Source organism: Python bivittatus, unplaced genomic scaffold (genome assembly GCF_059951505.1).
Source record: "Python bivittatus isolate LINGU-HERP-01145 unplaced genomic scaffold, Pbiv_v1 ctg000850_np1212, whole genome shotgun sequence".
Taxonomy (NCBI): domain Eukaryota; kingdom Metazoa; phylum Chordata; class Lepidosauria; order Squamata; family Pythonidae; genus Python; species Python bivittatus.
In genome coordinates, this window is record NW_028277112.1 from 21,542,028 (window position 1) to 21,557,504 (window position 15,477).

The 15,477-nt window shown below is 37.3% G+C and overlaps 1 protein-coding gene across 2 annotated transcripts in view; it reads right to left on the reverse strand.

The window, feature by feature from the left end:
- Positions 1-15,477, reverse strand: part of MCC (MCC regulator of Wnt signaling pathway) — a 210,490-nt gene that overhangs the window by 18,323 nt on the left and 176,690 nt on the right. For both annotated transcript variants that reach the window (XM_088130041.1, XM_088130042.1), the window contains 5 exons: positions 13,711-13,811; positions 10,430-10,613; positions 4,577-4,811; positions 4,101-4,307; positions 3,352-3,449 (listed from right to left, as the gene is read on the reverse strand). In XM_088130041.1, the coding sequence (XP_087986167.1) occupies positions 3,352-3,449; positions 4,101-4,307; positions 4,577-4,811; positions 10,430-10,613; positions 13,711-13,811 (825 nt within the window). The remainder of the gene's footprint in view (positions 1-3,351; positions 3,450-4,100; positions 4,308-4,576; positions 4,812-10,429; positions 10,614-13,710; positions 13,812-15,477) is intronic.

A 15,477-nucleotide genomic window follows, 5' to 3' on the forward strand; every position in this document is an offset into this window, starting at 1 on the left:
TGGGTAGCAAAACTAAGCCAATTATTAGCCCCAAATTTGATTTCCAAACCCTGATCTTTATCTCTTAATATGGAGAGTCCAAATTCATGCTTGGTGCAACAAAATGGCACGCGCACACACACACACACCAAAAAAAGGTACAAACTTTGGCACAGGAAACCAAATATTAGGGTCCCTAAGTATCACTGTGCAAAACTGACCTACTCTATTATACTATAATGTCACTCAAATGTCACTTGCAACACATAAAGACCAAATACAGAAAAGCCAAAGAAACACAAATTCAGGGCTTTTCCCAAAGAGCTCATTAATTTGGATTGTAAGAAGTAAAGCCATATTACAGTACTTGGGTGAGAAGATGAAGATAAAATACCACAAGGGTGTATTTTGAAGTAATTATTATGCACACTGTGATTGATACTATTTTAAAAAATAAAATAATCTGAGAATAACTGTAGTCCACCTAAGACAAAAAAAGTATAATTCTTTTTTCCAGGATGAGCACATTCTCAAAGGAAAGTCTGAAAGATCTTAAGAATAAGAAACAAAAGATTTCTATGGAATAAGAAATCCAGCATTTCATTAAAATCTGTCTCATAAATTATACATGATACACTGAACTGCAGTAGATGTTTATGTAAGGCCTGGAATAATTCAGGATACACAAACATTTAGAAGAGTCCATAAACATTCATAAGGAGATACTACTCAGAGTCAGACTGTAAATCTAACAGACTGTATCAGAGATGAATTCAGAGCAATAGTATTTCTGTGCAGAAATATACTATCTCTCCTTGTTTTTTACTGTAGATTTTTCCTCCACTCAGCAATGTCCTAGTCTCTTTAAATCATCTACCACCAAATGGATTTCTTCCTGAAACCTTTTGTACCAGTGTGGAATTTTTAAAAGTAACAAAGCACCGGTGTAGGTTTGTGTGAGCTTAATCCATTAGTATTTCATGTAACATACTAGTAAAGAACACCATCAAATTGGTTGGCAGGCAAATACATGTAACATTAAGTTTTCTTGGGATGTCAGATAAACTGAATGTTTTTTTTCCTCAAAGCATTGTGAAAGTCCAGTACTGATTTCTTAAGCAAGCTGAGTTTAAGTCACCTTAAAAAAAGACAAGAAAAGACAAAAAAGAAAATGGACAAAACCTTGCCACAAAATGAATAAAGTGCAATACAACACGAAGCTGAAAATATCCATAACACGTTGCACAGATTTGATCCTGCACTTTTATTCAATCTCCTAAGCTGAGAAGGATCAATTTTCTGTTTTGCAATAAGCAGTGACATTTCTGAACTATAATCAGATCAACAGAGAAAACTAAAAATGGTATCATAATGAATAAACATGCATCGATTAAAAACAAACATTTAAATTGTATTTAAAGTGAGAACAAACTATAACTTGTGCTCATGTGCCTTGCTGAACACCATTAAAAGTCATGAGTTGGAAATCTGTCTCCCTGAAAACATGGAAACCATGCTGCACTGGACAAGGTCATATATCATGTAAGTTCTTCAGGCAAAATAAAGTTTTTTTGTTCACTTTTTTCAGAGGTTTAGGTATCAACTACTATCATTTAATGCAAGTCATGTCCAATGAAAAACTTCATGATTATAGTTTATCGTAAGCTGCTTAGGATAAGCTACAATATGTATATTGCTATAATTATAACGCTTCCTTTGCCTGCAAGGAAAGCAAGTCTTGGTCACAAAAAATGTTAGATTTCTTACAGTCTTCCCTAATTCCTGAACAAGCTGTATGGGCCTCCAGAGCAAATACTGAAGATGTTACAACAGGTTGGGTAGTAGTTCAAGATGCCACTGGATTGGACTTGACTCCGTTCTTCCAAGGATATTCCAATAGTCTATTTGATCTTGTCCATCCACCCTTATCTGTTGGCTTCCTCTCCTACTTTCTACAATCTTGACAAACATAGTAGGTTTCTTAAAATCTATCATCCACTCATATTGTATGTTCCATTGCTAAACAAGCAGAACAAGGGAAGAGTCAGACTTGGTCTAAGATTGAATGGTTGGTTCTTCTTGCAGACCATGATACTAGGGATTCATTAAGCATGCTGACTGATACTACCTTTGTCTTCATATGCTTAACATTAACCCAGGAATTTCACTTTCCATTTTTATTTCCAAAAGGCCAACAGAGTGGTGTTATCTGCACATTCAAGTTCTTAATGTCTCAACCTATTTTGATTCCAGCTGACATCTCTTCTAATCCTGCCACTTCTTTTATTATTTCCAACGCAAACCAATGTTAGACAGAAAGTACAGAAGGGGCTCAGACTCTGTCCATTCATCAACAGAATGGGAGCAAATTTGATGTGATGGCAGAAGTCAGCAAAAGAAAGATTGAGTTAAAATATGAGCTGGATCTGGCTGAGGCCTACAGAGAAAAAAATCCAGGAAAAAATTCCCCCAAATACCTCTATGGGAGAGGCAGTTGGGTGGCAGTTGGAATGCTGCTGACTATTCTATTCTAAGCCCCTCCTATTCTATTCTAAGCCTCTACCTCCAGATCACATGACCCAGACAGGATCTGGATCAACCCTACCCTGCTGACAGGCAGATGAGGTAGTCACTAAATGAGGACTACCTGTAGTAACAATGCAGCTCATAATAGAGAAGTCACATAGATATATCATGATATGCCCTTAACTACTCAGGCCACTGCATACAAATCTTATGAGTATATCAACAACTACTTTCTCATCCTTCTAGGTGCAACAGTCAAAGTTATCAAGCTGCTAGCAAATAGCAACTAGTTGCCTGACTATCTAAGAATAATAAAGTGATTGACTGGATTGCTATACTATAATACATAATTAAATTGTTTTGCTCTGGTCAGTATCGGAATGCAATTTAGGGGAATCATAACGACTTTGTGTGATGGGAAGTACTACTGACATTCTCTTTTTTCATTTAGTTATTTCTTATACTAATGTTAATATAAAATTAGGAAGCCTATTCTTACGGGGATCTAAACTCACAGAGATAATTCTGGAATGCCATTTCTAAATTTGCCATGTCTCCCTAGTGACCTTTCATTAACTTAGTCAGCTACTCTGTCCTCTAGAGTTCTCATGTAAGTTATGGGAATTAACAGCAATAATTAATCTCCTGGTTTATAGATGTTGTGAAAACCTGAGGGACATGTAGATGAGCATTTCAGAATACGAAATGAGAAAATGGATACTTCAAAAACTAAATAATTGCAAAACAGTGAGAACATCTGAGTAATTTAAAGGCCGCTATAAACTCATAGATTTATTAGCACCTTTCTGTTTGGGAGGGGGAGGGGGAGGAACACATCTCGCTTACCTTCTGAGTGCATTTGCCAATTCTGTAGTCAGCTCACTTTCATTGTAAGATTTGAGCTCAGCTAGTGTTAATGATGCTGATGTGCCATCTGTGCACTCCTGCAAATTAAACCAAGACAAGGTAGGATTATTAAAAATGCAGGCATATTTTAAAAAGTTAATAGTACTCATAAAAATGTACCTTTATTATCAGACTATCAGTCACTTACTTCATTTTAACCTCTTTCAAGGTCATAGTCTTCCCAAATAAAAGCAGTATAAAACATAATAAAATAGTAACAGATATAAACATCTTTCAAAATAGCCATCCACAAATGCTATTAAAACTTAAGAGACAAGACAGATTGATTTAAATCCTCTTAAATATAGTATGTATGAAATCCTGTATGTATTACAGGAAAGGAATATCACAGGATAGGGACTAGCAAAGAAAAGCTCCTATTGTTAGTGCTCAGTTTTATTCATCTTGGAAGAGCATCAGTAAGCAAACTTGCAAAGTTGATCTTAAAAATATACATAGCTTCAGAGGATATAGGTAGTCCCCCAAACTTTTAAAGAACAAAGATAGAACTTTAATTTATTCCAGAATGAACAACCAACCATTGCAGCAAAAGAAGGACTGATGCAACATTACCTAGTCTTCAAAGGCAACAGTTTTCCCCACTTCTCCACCAGTATTTAAAACTGCATTTGAACAAGTTTGAGTAATCCTAATCAGTTACTATCCAAATATGTATGACAGTAACTCACTTTACTTGACTTGTCTTTGCTGCTGCTACTAGCTGAGCTGAGAGATCTCATTCTCTGTTCCTTTTGCTCTTCCACTTCTGACTTTAGGTGCTCGATGTGGACCAAATATGCTTGTTCTTGAGCTTCTCGACTGCTCAGCTTCAGCTCTAGAGCTTTCTTCTCTTTTTCTAGCAAATACAGCTGTGCCTTCAGTTCGGCCATTTCTTCCTGTTGGGGGAGACAGCAGAATATCAAACTAGTGTGTCAGATTAACAAAATTCCACATAACTGGCTTACAGTATTCTGCACCTAATAAGATGTGGCCTTCCTAATCTTAGGTACAAAACATAGGTCTACTTTGTGCTCTATAGGGCACTACTCACCTGGGTTAAATTATTGTTTAAAAATAAATTGATTTTATATAAAAAACATTGCAGCTATATTTTTAAATCAAGATACCAAGGATTCCTTGCCTGATACATCATTAAATAAATTACCTTCATTGCCATGAGTTCCTGCATAAGTACAGCATTTTCTAGATCCAATCTTTGGCTATCTCCACGAGGTTTGACATCATAACTGAGGGGGTCAATATGGATGCTCTCCAGCTCCAGCATGGTTAATTTAATAGCTGCTCTATCATTTTTCAGCTGTTGAATGTAGTCCTTCAATCTTTGTTCATCCTCCTTTGTGAACTCTGTATCACAACTGCTTGCTGTTGAACTAGTAGTACTTAGAAGAAAATGAAAAACATGTTTAGGAATGATATGTCTAAATAATCCATGTCTGCATAAAAAAAAAAAACATGTCTCAAGGTAGATACTGAGAAAATCTCCTTTTTTCAGTAAAAGAATGCCAAGACCCAATGAGTTATTTAACTGATGGATAAGACTTATCTTGGTTTAAACTATGGAAAGGTTTTCAAGTCAGATTACACAAAAGTGGGCTTGACAGAACATTTGCAAAAAGAGAAGCCAGCAGTTTATCACTTCACCATCTTTAACTACATGCTACGATCAATATGACCTATACACTGGTGTGATCTAAACGCAGAAATAGCTGTTTTTCACATTTTATAATATTCTTTCATATAAATACAAACACATATACAAATAGTTTCCTGAACTTAAAACAAAACTGCCAGAAGTTGGCTAACACAGAACCTCACTCCCAAAAGTCTAAGGAGCTTTAGATTTAGTAACTATTACACCTTAAAAAGAAACTAGCATTGCAAAGGCTTTATATTTAGTTACATATGTCCATTGTCAATTTTTATGCAATATCCTTTTTCATACTATAGTCTCAGATTAGAACACACAGCCAATTTGATCTTGCTCTGTACACGTTGCTATTTCAAATAAATATGAATATGTTCCAGAGTTTCTAGATTGCTTTATGAGCTGAGTTCTTTTCAGTTATTTACCATTCTAGTCATCTTAAGAAAGGAGATTTGTAGAGATTAATTGTAATTCTGCTATGCATTCCTTAACATTCACTACTGAACATAATTATACCACCAGCAAAAAGAGACAGAAACAATTCTGCATTTTCTACAACCTTGTACAGAAACAATGCTGTCTGCTGTCTCCTGAGGACCTGTAATCAGCTGATGGGTAGGGGTTAAGTCATCCATTAGCTCTGCCTGTCTGGAATGCTGGATGATCTCAGTTATCAGCAAGAGAATAAATCATTTTCTGCACTGGGCTGCAATATTTTTCCATCCATTTCAGACAAAGAGAGAAGGAAAAAAGACACATACCCCAGGAACAGTTTCTGTAGCCATACTTAACATGGCTTTTTATTTAAGCTTGGTTTCCCCCCCCTTCTATTAAACTCAAAACTGTCTTTACATTTTAAAGAAGTTCATCAAATAAACAGCCTGCCAATCTTCTAGAGACTTCAAAGCATGCTTATCCTAAAAGTAACAGAAAGCATTGGCAGAAATGCACAGATTTCTCTGAACTATTCTCTTCATGTAGTAACATTACGTATATGATCCAAATCAGCCAGCCCCTTTACTCTTCTAGTGACAATAAGAATGCTGTGAAGCAGCAGCTAACAAATCAAATTTATTATTTTTTTCTCTCTTAAATTCCCTTTGCCTTGACTGACAACTGAGAAAGAGCCAAACATGCAGTTGTATGCAAATTTTTAGGCACCCCTGTATAGTTCAGTCAATCTCTATGTGAACCACTGCACAGTACAAAGTTAACATCATCTTTCTGTAAATTGGGGGCAAATTCACTGTTTATATGCAATTGTTTATAGATTCAAAGTAAAAAAACTACAAATATGGCATGCAGAAATTCAGACCTTTCTGTCAATACTTTCTAACATCTTCTTTAGCAGAAATAATGTCATCCAAATGCAAAGATCCATGAATTCAATTCTCAGTAGAGTGTTTGAACCCCACTGAACAACGTCTGGCTTTGGAAGTCACTGAAATATGCCATTTCACCAGGAGTATCCACATTTTTGCATACAACTGTATCTTCTCTTTACAAATATACAGGCTTGAATAAAGCCTCTGATTTTCCTCAAAAGGCTCTCAAACTTTTAATTCACTAAGAGAGAGAGGAGAGAGATCAAAAGAATCAGAGCAAGCCCCGTGCCCAATTAACATCAAGTTCCATAAAACTTTTTTGCAGACTCAATAGATTGTTTAGGCTCAAACATGTTCCTTTTGATCTCACATTGAGGAACAGCATAAAGATACTCAAAAGACATAAAGAAATAAAGCAAGTTTCTTAGTGGTTACTCTCCAGACAACAGCTAACTGAGCTCACTACAGGCAATAGGATTTCTTATAGAATAAAAAAGGCTGATATGGTTATACTGGATCAGAAGATACTTCCACATAGGCTTGTATCATGCAGTTACTCTGCCTTATTTATAGAATTTCATGAACAGTCCAGTTCAGGACTACAAAAAATGCAGTGCATAGACTGCATGCAACCTGTTAGCAAATCCTTTGTAGCTCCCTACAGCTCTCTACAGTAAAATCTACAGTAAGATTTTAAACATAGGCAAGATTTTAAGGCACCTATTTCATTCATGGTAAATCTTGATAAATGAGAAACAAGACAAAAGGGAGCAGACAGACTTCATGAGAAGCCTTCAATGTATTAACTAGTCATGGTGGTTGAAAAAAGGTAGCAAAGGCAGTAAGAAGGAACTAGTTGACATAATAGGGATCATTCATTATTATCTATAACCTATGTTCCAGCTATGGTCAATGAATCAGAGAACCTCCTTCAAAAGAAAGAAGGGGGAGCTGAACAGTTTTCTGGCCTAGTTGTAAAAGGGACAACAGGAATTAATCTCAAATTCTCAAGGAAAATCAAGCAGGAAATTTTTTTCACTAGGTTACGAAGCTGATCTGAAAAAACCCCCCCTAGAATATATATTCAGGAATAAAGGGCAATACATTTGTCTTATGCCGCACTCACTCATAAAATAAGACACACACATACACATTCACACAACAACCAAGGTATAAAAACTGTCTGGAAAAACATCTACTGTACATAATTTCTGAAGGTCTCACTGTGACCATGTGGGTCAACCCTCCCCATTTGGCTACATTAAACTCATTGTGTACATCAGGGATGGGAAACCTGAGGCCCTAGAGCTGCATGTGGCCCTTGAACAGACTTTTTTTTTACAGCCTCAGAGCCCACTCCAGCTATAACATCTGAAAACTGGTAGGATGGTTTCTTGCCATTTTGAGATACAAAATGAAAGACTGAAGAAGATATATTTACAGCAGATATTTTTAACATGTTTTATAAATATAAGTTCTATAAATATAGCTTTAATGGACTCAAACCCATCTTGTCAATTTGGATTAATCAATTTGCCAATTATGCTTTATGGCAATTTCCTTATGCGTTAAGGAAACAGCATCATGCTGTTATGAGAGAGGTGTAATACAGACAACTCTAAATCTAAAAACAAGTTTAACAAGACCTAGGAGGCTGAATGGACCCATATATATATATATAGGTCCATTCAGCCTCCTAGGTCTTGTTAAACTTGTTTATATATATAAGACAAGTTATATATATAACTTGTCTCATATATATATATATATATGTTATATATATATCAATATATTCATTGATACGAAAAACTTTGTTTTATTTCTTGTCTAGTGCTGACCAAATAGGCCAGACTAGTAAATATTGGTAGTGAAGTTTGGAGGTGACTTCATTCTGTCCTTAATGCCCATGTGAGAGGCATTAATCAACCCATATTTATCTGTGGATAAATATGGGTTGAAGGAAATCATTATAATTTTTGTGAATGGTGATGGATTTATGAGGATACATTTCAGGATATGTTACTATCTGAGTACACTAATATACAGTAGTAATGCTGTATCAAAAAATGAGTTCAGAGTTGCAGAAAGTTTCAGGAGTCACCTTGCTGATCCTTTTGGTTCTTTCAGGTTTTTCTACATCACCTAAATGCCACCTACTATATCAACTGTACTTGTAAACAATATAAACATACACTTTCTAGTTGTTAGATATATAACCCACCTTTTGTACAGCAGCTCAAGGTGTTTTACATGGGGATCTCCCTTCATTTTATTCCCAGAACATTGTAAGATCGATTGAATTGAGAGAGAATTACTTGCCCAAAGTTACCCTCCAAGACTCCAAAGCTGAGGGTGAACTTGAATTACGTGAGTGGTACAGAAGTACCAGAATAGCACTCTTCTAATAAATTAAATAAAATATATCTCAAACCTGCAGAGTTCAGTGCCTGGCATGCTATATTCCCCTTTATGAAATGAGATAATTTAATTCTTTTGCAGCAGAAGGATTAGGTTGTAATTAATGTTCTAATATTATATATCTAGCAATTTCCAAAGGAATAGCAGTAATAATCTCTAGCAAGAAATACTTTAAACTGATTTATTATAGGATATGAATGGAAGATAATATGGATTAGAAACCATATTTATCTGACAAAGTAACCTCTAGTCCCTGAAAGTTTACGCTACAAATAGACTTTAGCCTCATGATACTGTTATGTTTACATATCTAGTAACAACTTCACCCTTTTCCCCTAGCATCTTATTTCCCTCCAAGTTCAATCAATTGTACTTTTTAGGTATATGCTTCAAGGCTGAGCTTTTGTCTTTAAAACAATTATTATTTCTTAGTACACCACAAATCTATTTCTGTTTTCACAAAGGAATACGCAGTCTGACTGGGAGGCTGCAAATTGAAATTCTAGCTATTAATTTTATTCACTGCCTCGTAACAGCAGCCTCTGTGTTGCTTTTTCCCATTTTATTGCAAATGCTCCCTTTTATCGCCTTTAACCTCCTTGTCCCCAGCGGTTGTCTGAGCATTTGTTCCCAGTAATGTGCTCGGCAATCTGACATTCAGCAGCTCATTTTTGATGCTGAAGTTAAGCTCAGGTCAACACTTCAATTACAAACCCCATTTTGAGGGGTTTCAAACAGCAGAGGGAATTATTCACATTGACATGAAAAGTCTTTTCCAAGGAGAAAGGCTCTCCCATTTCCTTCACAGAGTTTATACCCAACATTTGGAGTATCACTATTTGCGCACAATTTGGCACACAGAATCGATAAGCCTCAACCTTTTATACTGTTCTGTGGTTGCACAGTTCTAGTGAGAGATCATCCACAGGAACCTATGGATGTTGTGAGAACGTCCCCAAGGAAGGTGCATAGATGTAATAGTTAAATAAGATGATTATTAAGTCCTATTATATATCCAAGCTAACCAATCTACAATGCAATAAAAATATTCTCTAGGTGCAGAGGCTTAGCAAATATATAATATTTATAAATTCCAGTTCTAAATGACAAATCAATCCCACATATTGCATTAAAATGCTTGCCTAAATTTAACTTCAAATGGAGTCACATCAAATGAATTCATTTATGTAGTTAACATGGAGCTTTGGAGGAAACAGATTCTTACTCATTGAAAACTTGCAAAGTCTTCATATAATACTACTGAACCAGTAGCATATACTTTAAGTTTCAGTGAGAAGTAGAAATGGAAAAATAAAGAAATAGCAGAGAAATTACCAAAATAAATGATATTGTTTAACTCTTTACAAAATAGATTAGAATTGCTCACACGCAACCAATCTCCATAAACATCTTTTAAAACCAGCCTATTGAAAATCTGAACATAATTCAGTCACAGAAGCCCTGAAATAATTTATTAGAAGCACCAATATTATCTACAGGTTGTTGGAAGATGGATGGATAGCTAATGCAAAAACAAAAACAAAAAAACTATAATTTATTCAGAAAACCAGATGCCTGGGGATTAACCAGATCAATGAGCCATAGTTACCTGGTATGACTGTTGGAGGAAAGACTCTCCCAGGGCTGTACACTACAGCCAGTAACTGCATAGGCTCCCCCACAGCTTCCATCCAGTTTCATCAGCAGGGCTTTGGCTGCATTCTCAGCTGTCTTCCTACAGTCATGGGCTCTTTTAAGCATCTGGGTGATGCTTTCATCCCCTGTTTGATCCCCTGTTCACAAGCAAATGATCAGAACAACATAATACTGGAGCAGTTCAGAAACATTAATATGAGTAGGTGGGCTTTAATGCAAACATCTATGTTCCCAGGAGGACATTAGCACTTAGTGGACTTCAAAAATAATTGGGCTTAGAAAGAGACAAAATAGGCAATGCTCCAAAGATGAACTCTCCACACAAATGCGAGTTTTCATTTCATTTTCTGTTCTTGCTCCTCACATGATATCTTTGTGGGAACAATCTCCATGGAGAGTAACACAAATAGATGAGCTCTGAAGAAAAAGGTAAGACTGTATGGTGAATGCATGGAATTCTAAAAGAACTAGATGACAGTCATAAAGTCTCCCTAGCCCTAGCCCAGACTCTCTTAATTTACATGGTATTCTCGTATTATCTGAAGTAGAACAATATTATCTATTTATACAAATTGTTTCAGAGCCTCCAATCATTGCTATTTGGTATTCTGCTACTGAGAACTGCTTTGGTTAATTATTTTAATTATTTTTATTCTATGCATTAATAAGTTTATACTGTGGTCTATCAGGATGTCACTGTACAATTTAAAATAAAATAATATCCATGGATTTCATTGGAGAAATAGTGACAGACACTTTTTATTTCAGGGGGCTAGATATTTCATGTAAAATATGCTTTTTATATAACCCATGCATTACATGCTACAAAGGTGAACTTGACATTTCTCTCTGAAAAAACTGAAGCTTGAATGAATTTGGATGTTTCAGCAAGATAACAACCTGAAACATATCTCCAAATCCACTATGAAGGACTTACAGGAAAGAAAGATAAAGGTTTTGGAATGGTTTTTACAGGCCCCATACTGACAATATGTTCCAACCAGTGCTTCTGGTAGTGTGGAGTGGTCTAGCCCTAATCCCCTGCTTTATGGAGTCCCACATGGCTCTACCATCTCCCCACACCTGTTTAACATCTACATGAAGATGCTGAGTGAGGTAACTTATCAGTACAACTTATTAACAGCATGCTGATGATATTCAGCTGTCATTTTGCCCTGGGCTGCCATGTAATACTGTCAAGATTCTTTCCCAATGCCTGGAGGTTATAGGGGTCTGGTTGGGAAAGATAGGCTTTGACTCAACCTTAGCAAGACCAAATCACTGTGAGTTTTAGGACCCTCTAGATCTGAGAATTTTCCATTTGGTTCTGGATAAGGTTACACTTAGGCTCTTGAGTCCAGCATGAAGAGCAGGCGGCACTTGTGGCTTGGACAGTGTTTGCACAAATACATCTTGTATGCCAACTGCACCCATTCCTAGGTTGGAAGGCTTAGGTCTCCCAAGGCAGGGTTACTGCCTTGGTCACTTCCCATCTGAATTACTGCAAAGCATTCTACATGAGATTCTCCCTGAAGACCATATGGAAACTGTAATTGGTCCAGTATGTGGTGGATGAGTAACTTTGGGAACACCTTGGTATCTCCATGTACCACTACTGCATGAGCTGCACTGACTTCCAGTAAAATTCCAGGTGCAATTCAAGGTGTTGGTCATCACCTATAAAGCTCTTTCTGACACAGGACTGGGTTATTTGTGGATCACCTGCCTCGAGATATTACTGCTTGTCCCACAAGTTCTGATAGAATGGGCATGCTTCGGGTCCCTTCAATTAAACAATGCCATCTGATGGGCCCTAGGAAGAGTTTTCTGTTGCTACGGAAGAGCTTACTCTCCAAGATTTGCATAGACCCTATCCCAATGCCCTTCTGCAAGTTGTTAAAAATTTGGCTTTTCTCCCAGATGCTGAGCTATTAAGTTAGGTGAACTTTTTTTAGGGGATTATTATTGGCAATATACTGTATATAAACTTTTCTAGGCATGATGTCTTCATATTTGTTGATGTTTTAACTGCTGTTTTTAACATGTTGTTTGCCATGCAGAATTGTATGTCAATTGGGTGGCAAATCAAATGAAATTAATACTATTCTATGAAAACAAAGCATTGTTTTCCTGCAAGCTTACACCATGACTAATTTCAGAAAGCAGGAGGTAAATTCCCAGATACAGCTCTTATACTTTATTCTGCATGATACATGTCTTTCATTTTAGGAGACAGGTTAAGTCTTTCTTGTTCAGTCCTGACTTTCCATGAGTCAGTGTTAATATCCTTTATTTAGAAAACATGATATTGTTTGTATCTTTTATTACTTAAATCATAAAAGCTATTTCTTTTTATAGCTTTTGTCAATACTATTTTGTATTTTGTAAGAAATAAGAATACAATTAAAAAAACTCAATTGTACAACAGCAAGAATAGCCAGGTTGTCTGTATGAAAACATCCCAAATATATATTAGCATGATTCTTCTATTATTTGAATACAAGATAATAAAACAGTTTGAAAGCTCCAAAGTTCTTTGGAGAAATATTTTATGACTTTGGCTTCTTAAAGCTATTGTTCTAATATAGATTTTAAAATAAATAAATATGTTGCTTTCTAAAGAAAATGTTTTCAATTTAGAAGAAAAGACTCATACTGGAACTCTCTACAGTGACTGTGAATAATTAATTCCAACATGCTAAAACAAAGCACAGAAATTCATTTATCTTGTGACACTGGAATCAGATGATCATTTGATCTTTAAAAACTTCCATATTATAGTTGGTGACTGTTGAGATGCCGATGTAATGAATTAAATCTTCAAACATACTGTCTCCATGCTCCATTGTAGTCTAGTGGATCTTTAATTTTGGGAAGCAAATTGGATGAAAAATAGCATTTTTAAAAACACTAAACACATATATAAAATATATAACCTGCTTCACTCAATTGTTGATATGCCTGTTTATAGATTTCTACCCAATAGCCCTATATCAACATAGGCAATATAAAGTTATTGCTCAAAGCACTTTTTTTACTGTGATTTATTTCTTGCATTCTTTGTTTAGCTTCCAGTTCAATCATTTGTCAGAATTGTACTTGGCTGTCGTAGCTGAACAAACACACAGATAGCCATGAGATAATTCACTACTGTAATCTACTCTTGAAGGGTGACGGATCGCAAATAAAGTACAAAATGGAAATTAGGGGGAAAGTGACTCAATGAACACTTACCAACAGACCCAACACCTGCAGCTCTAAATTGTCCAAGAATGAGAGACTGTTCACTTTCAGCCAATGCTAGCAACAGCTCATAGGCTTCAATGCACTGTTCACTGAGGAGAGGAAAAGACTGAGTCAGTGTATGTATATTTGGTGGGGGAAATTAATGTACTTAAAGACATGGCAAAATATGCCTGGAACTATATGATTCCTCTCTCTTGGGTGGGAAGCTAGCATCTTCTTGCTGTGTTAAGTATGGTGATCATTGGTAGTCCCTACTTTCCTAAATAACAGTTTGAATTATTCATTTAAATAACATAAGGAGGATTGCACGAATGCAAAATTCACAATAAAATTCTGATCGTAGAAGCCTTTAACAGTGGGCGTTATGAAATTATAGAATAATCTTCCTGGGTTTCGTAAGAAGTTGTTAAGATAGACATGGCTGTTTTTCAAGAAGACACCACTGCAACAGTTCTGTTAATCTACTTTCAGTACGGAACTCAGTATTTCAGATGAAACAGAGTCAGGTGCTTTTTCTCTCCACGTTTCCTAAAGCACATCAGATGTCCCATGGCAAAATATGGGACAGTTGAATTGGATGAAAAAACATTAGAGGGGCAGAAAATCTTTCCCTGAAGTATTTCTTCTATTAGGTCCTGCTTTGGTTTCAACAGGGAATAGCTTGAATAGCTGGTAAAGAACTTTCCTGGAGGCACTTTCAGTGCCAAAAACATTTTGGGTTTTTAGCATGCATAATAACAAACGTGGATTGCTCTTATTAGCATTATAGCTTGATACACATTATTTGTTTTACTGAATTGTTCTTAAAAATAACATTCAGATACAGGTAGTCCTCGACTTACAACCACAACCGGGACTGGAATTTCCATCACTAAGCGATGTAGTCATAAAGTGCAATATCATGTGACCGCATAGCTTAGCGACAGCACTCCTGGCATTCCCCGTTGCCACTGTTAACTGAATTCCATTGGTCGTTAGCCAAGGACCCACCCCAATCTAAGCCATTCTAGGCTTGACCCCTCCCAGCCCCAAGCCTAGGTTCTTCCAAGGTAAGGGATTGTCTCCCCTTCAACTTCCCCCAACTGCCTATTCCCCCTCCACATCTCTGCCCTTTTGGCCACTCTGCACCCTGCCTTGCCACACTGTGGCTCAGTGGCTTCTTGATGCACCATGGCTCTGAGGCTGCTAGAAGCCCCTGAGCCACAGCATAGTGCAAAGCCGCAGCCACCCCTGGAAACCTCAGCCGCCCCCGCCTGGCCCAGCAGCATGGCCCAAAGGGTCTTCTTGGTGCACCTGGGCTCTGGGGCTCCAAGAAGCCCTGGAGCCACAGTGCAAAGCCCTTCGCAGTGCAAAGCCCATCCCCAGCCTGGCCCAGCAGCATGATGCAAAGCCGCAGCTGCCCCAGCTCAGTCCCAGCTGCAGTCATCCTCGCCGCCCTGAGTTCCTCCATACCAGCTGACCTTCACCGTCTTCTTGCTCCTGCTGTTGATGAGGCATGCCCAGCCTGGCCCTTCTCAAGGCAGCCGCTGGCCATGTGAGGCCATCGTCCCCAGGTCTCACTATGAAACTGCTGTGAATAACCTGGGGAAGGAAGCCTCGTGTAGCCAGCAGCTGCCTCACAAAAGGTCTGGCCAGGCATGCTTGGTCAGCAGCGGAAGCAAGAAGATGGTGAAGCTCAGCTAGGGCGGCCGAGGCCAGAGGGGACCAAAACAGCATAGATGGGGGAGATAAGCAGGTGGGGGGAGTTGAAGTGCC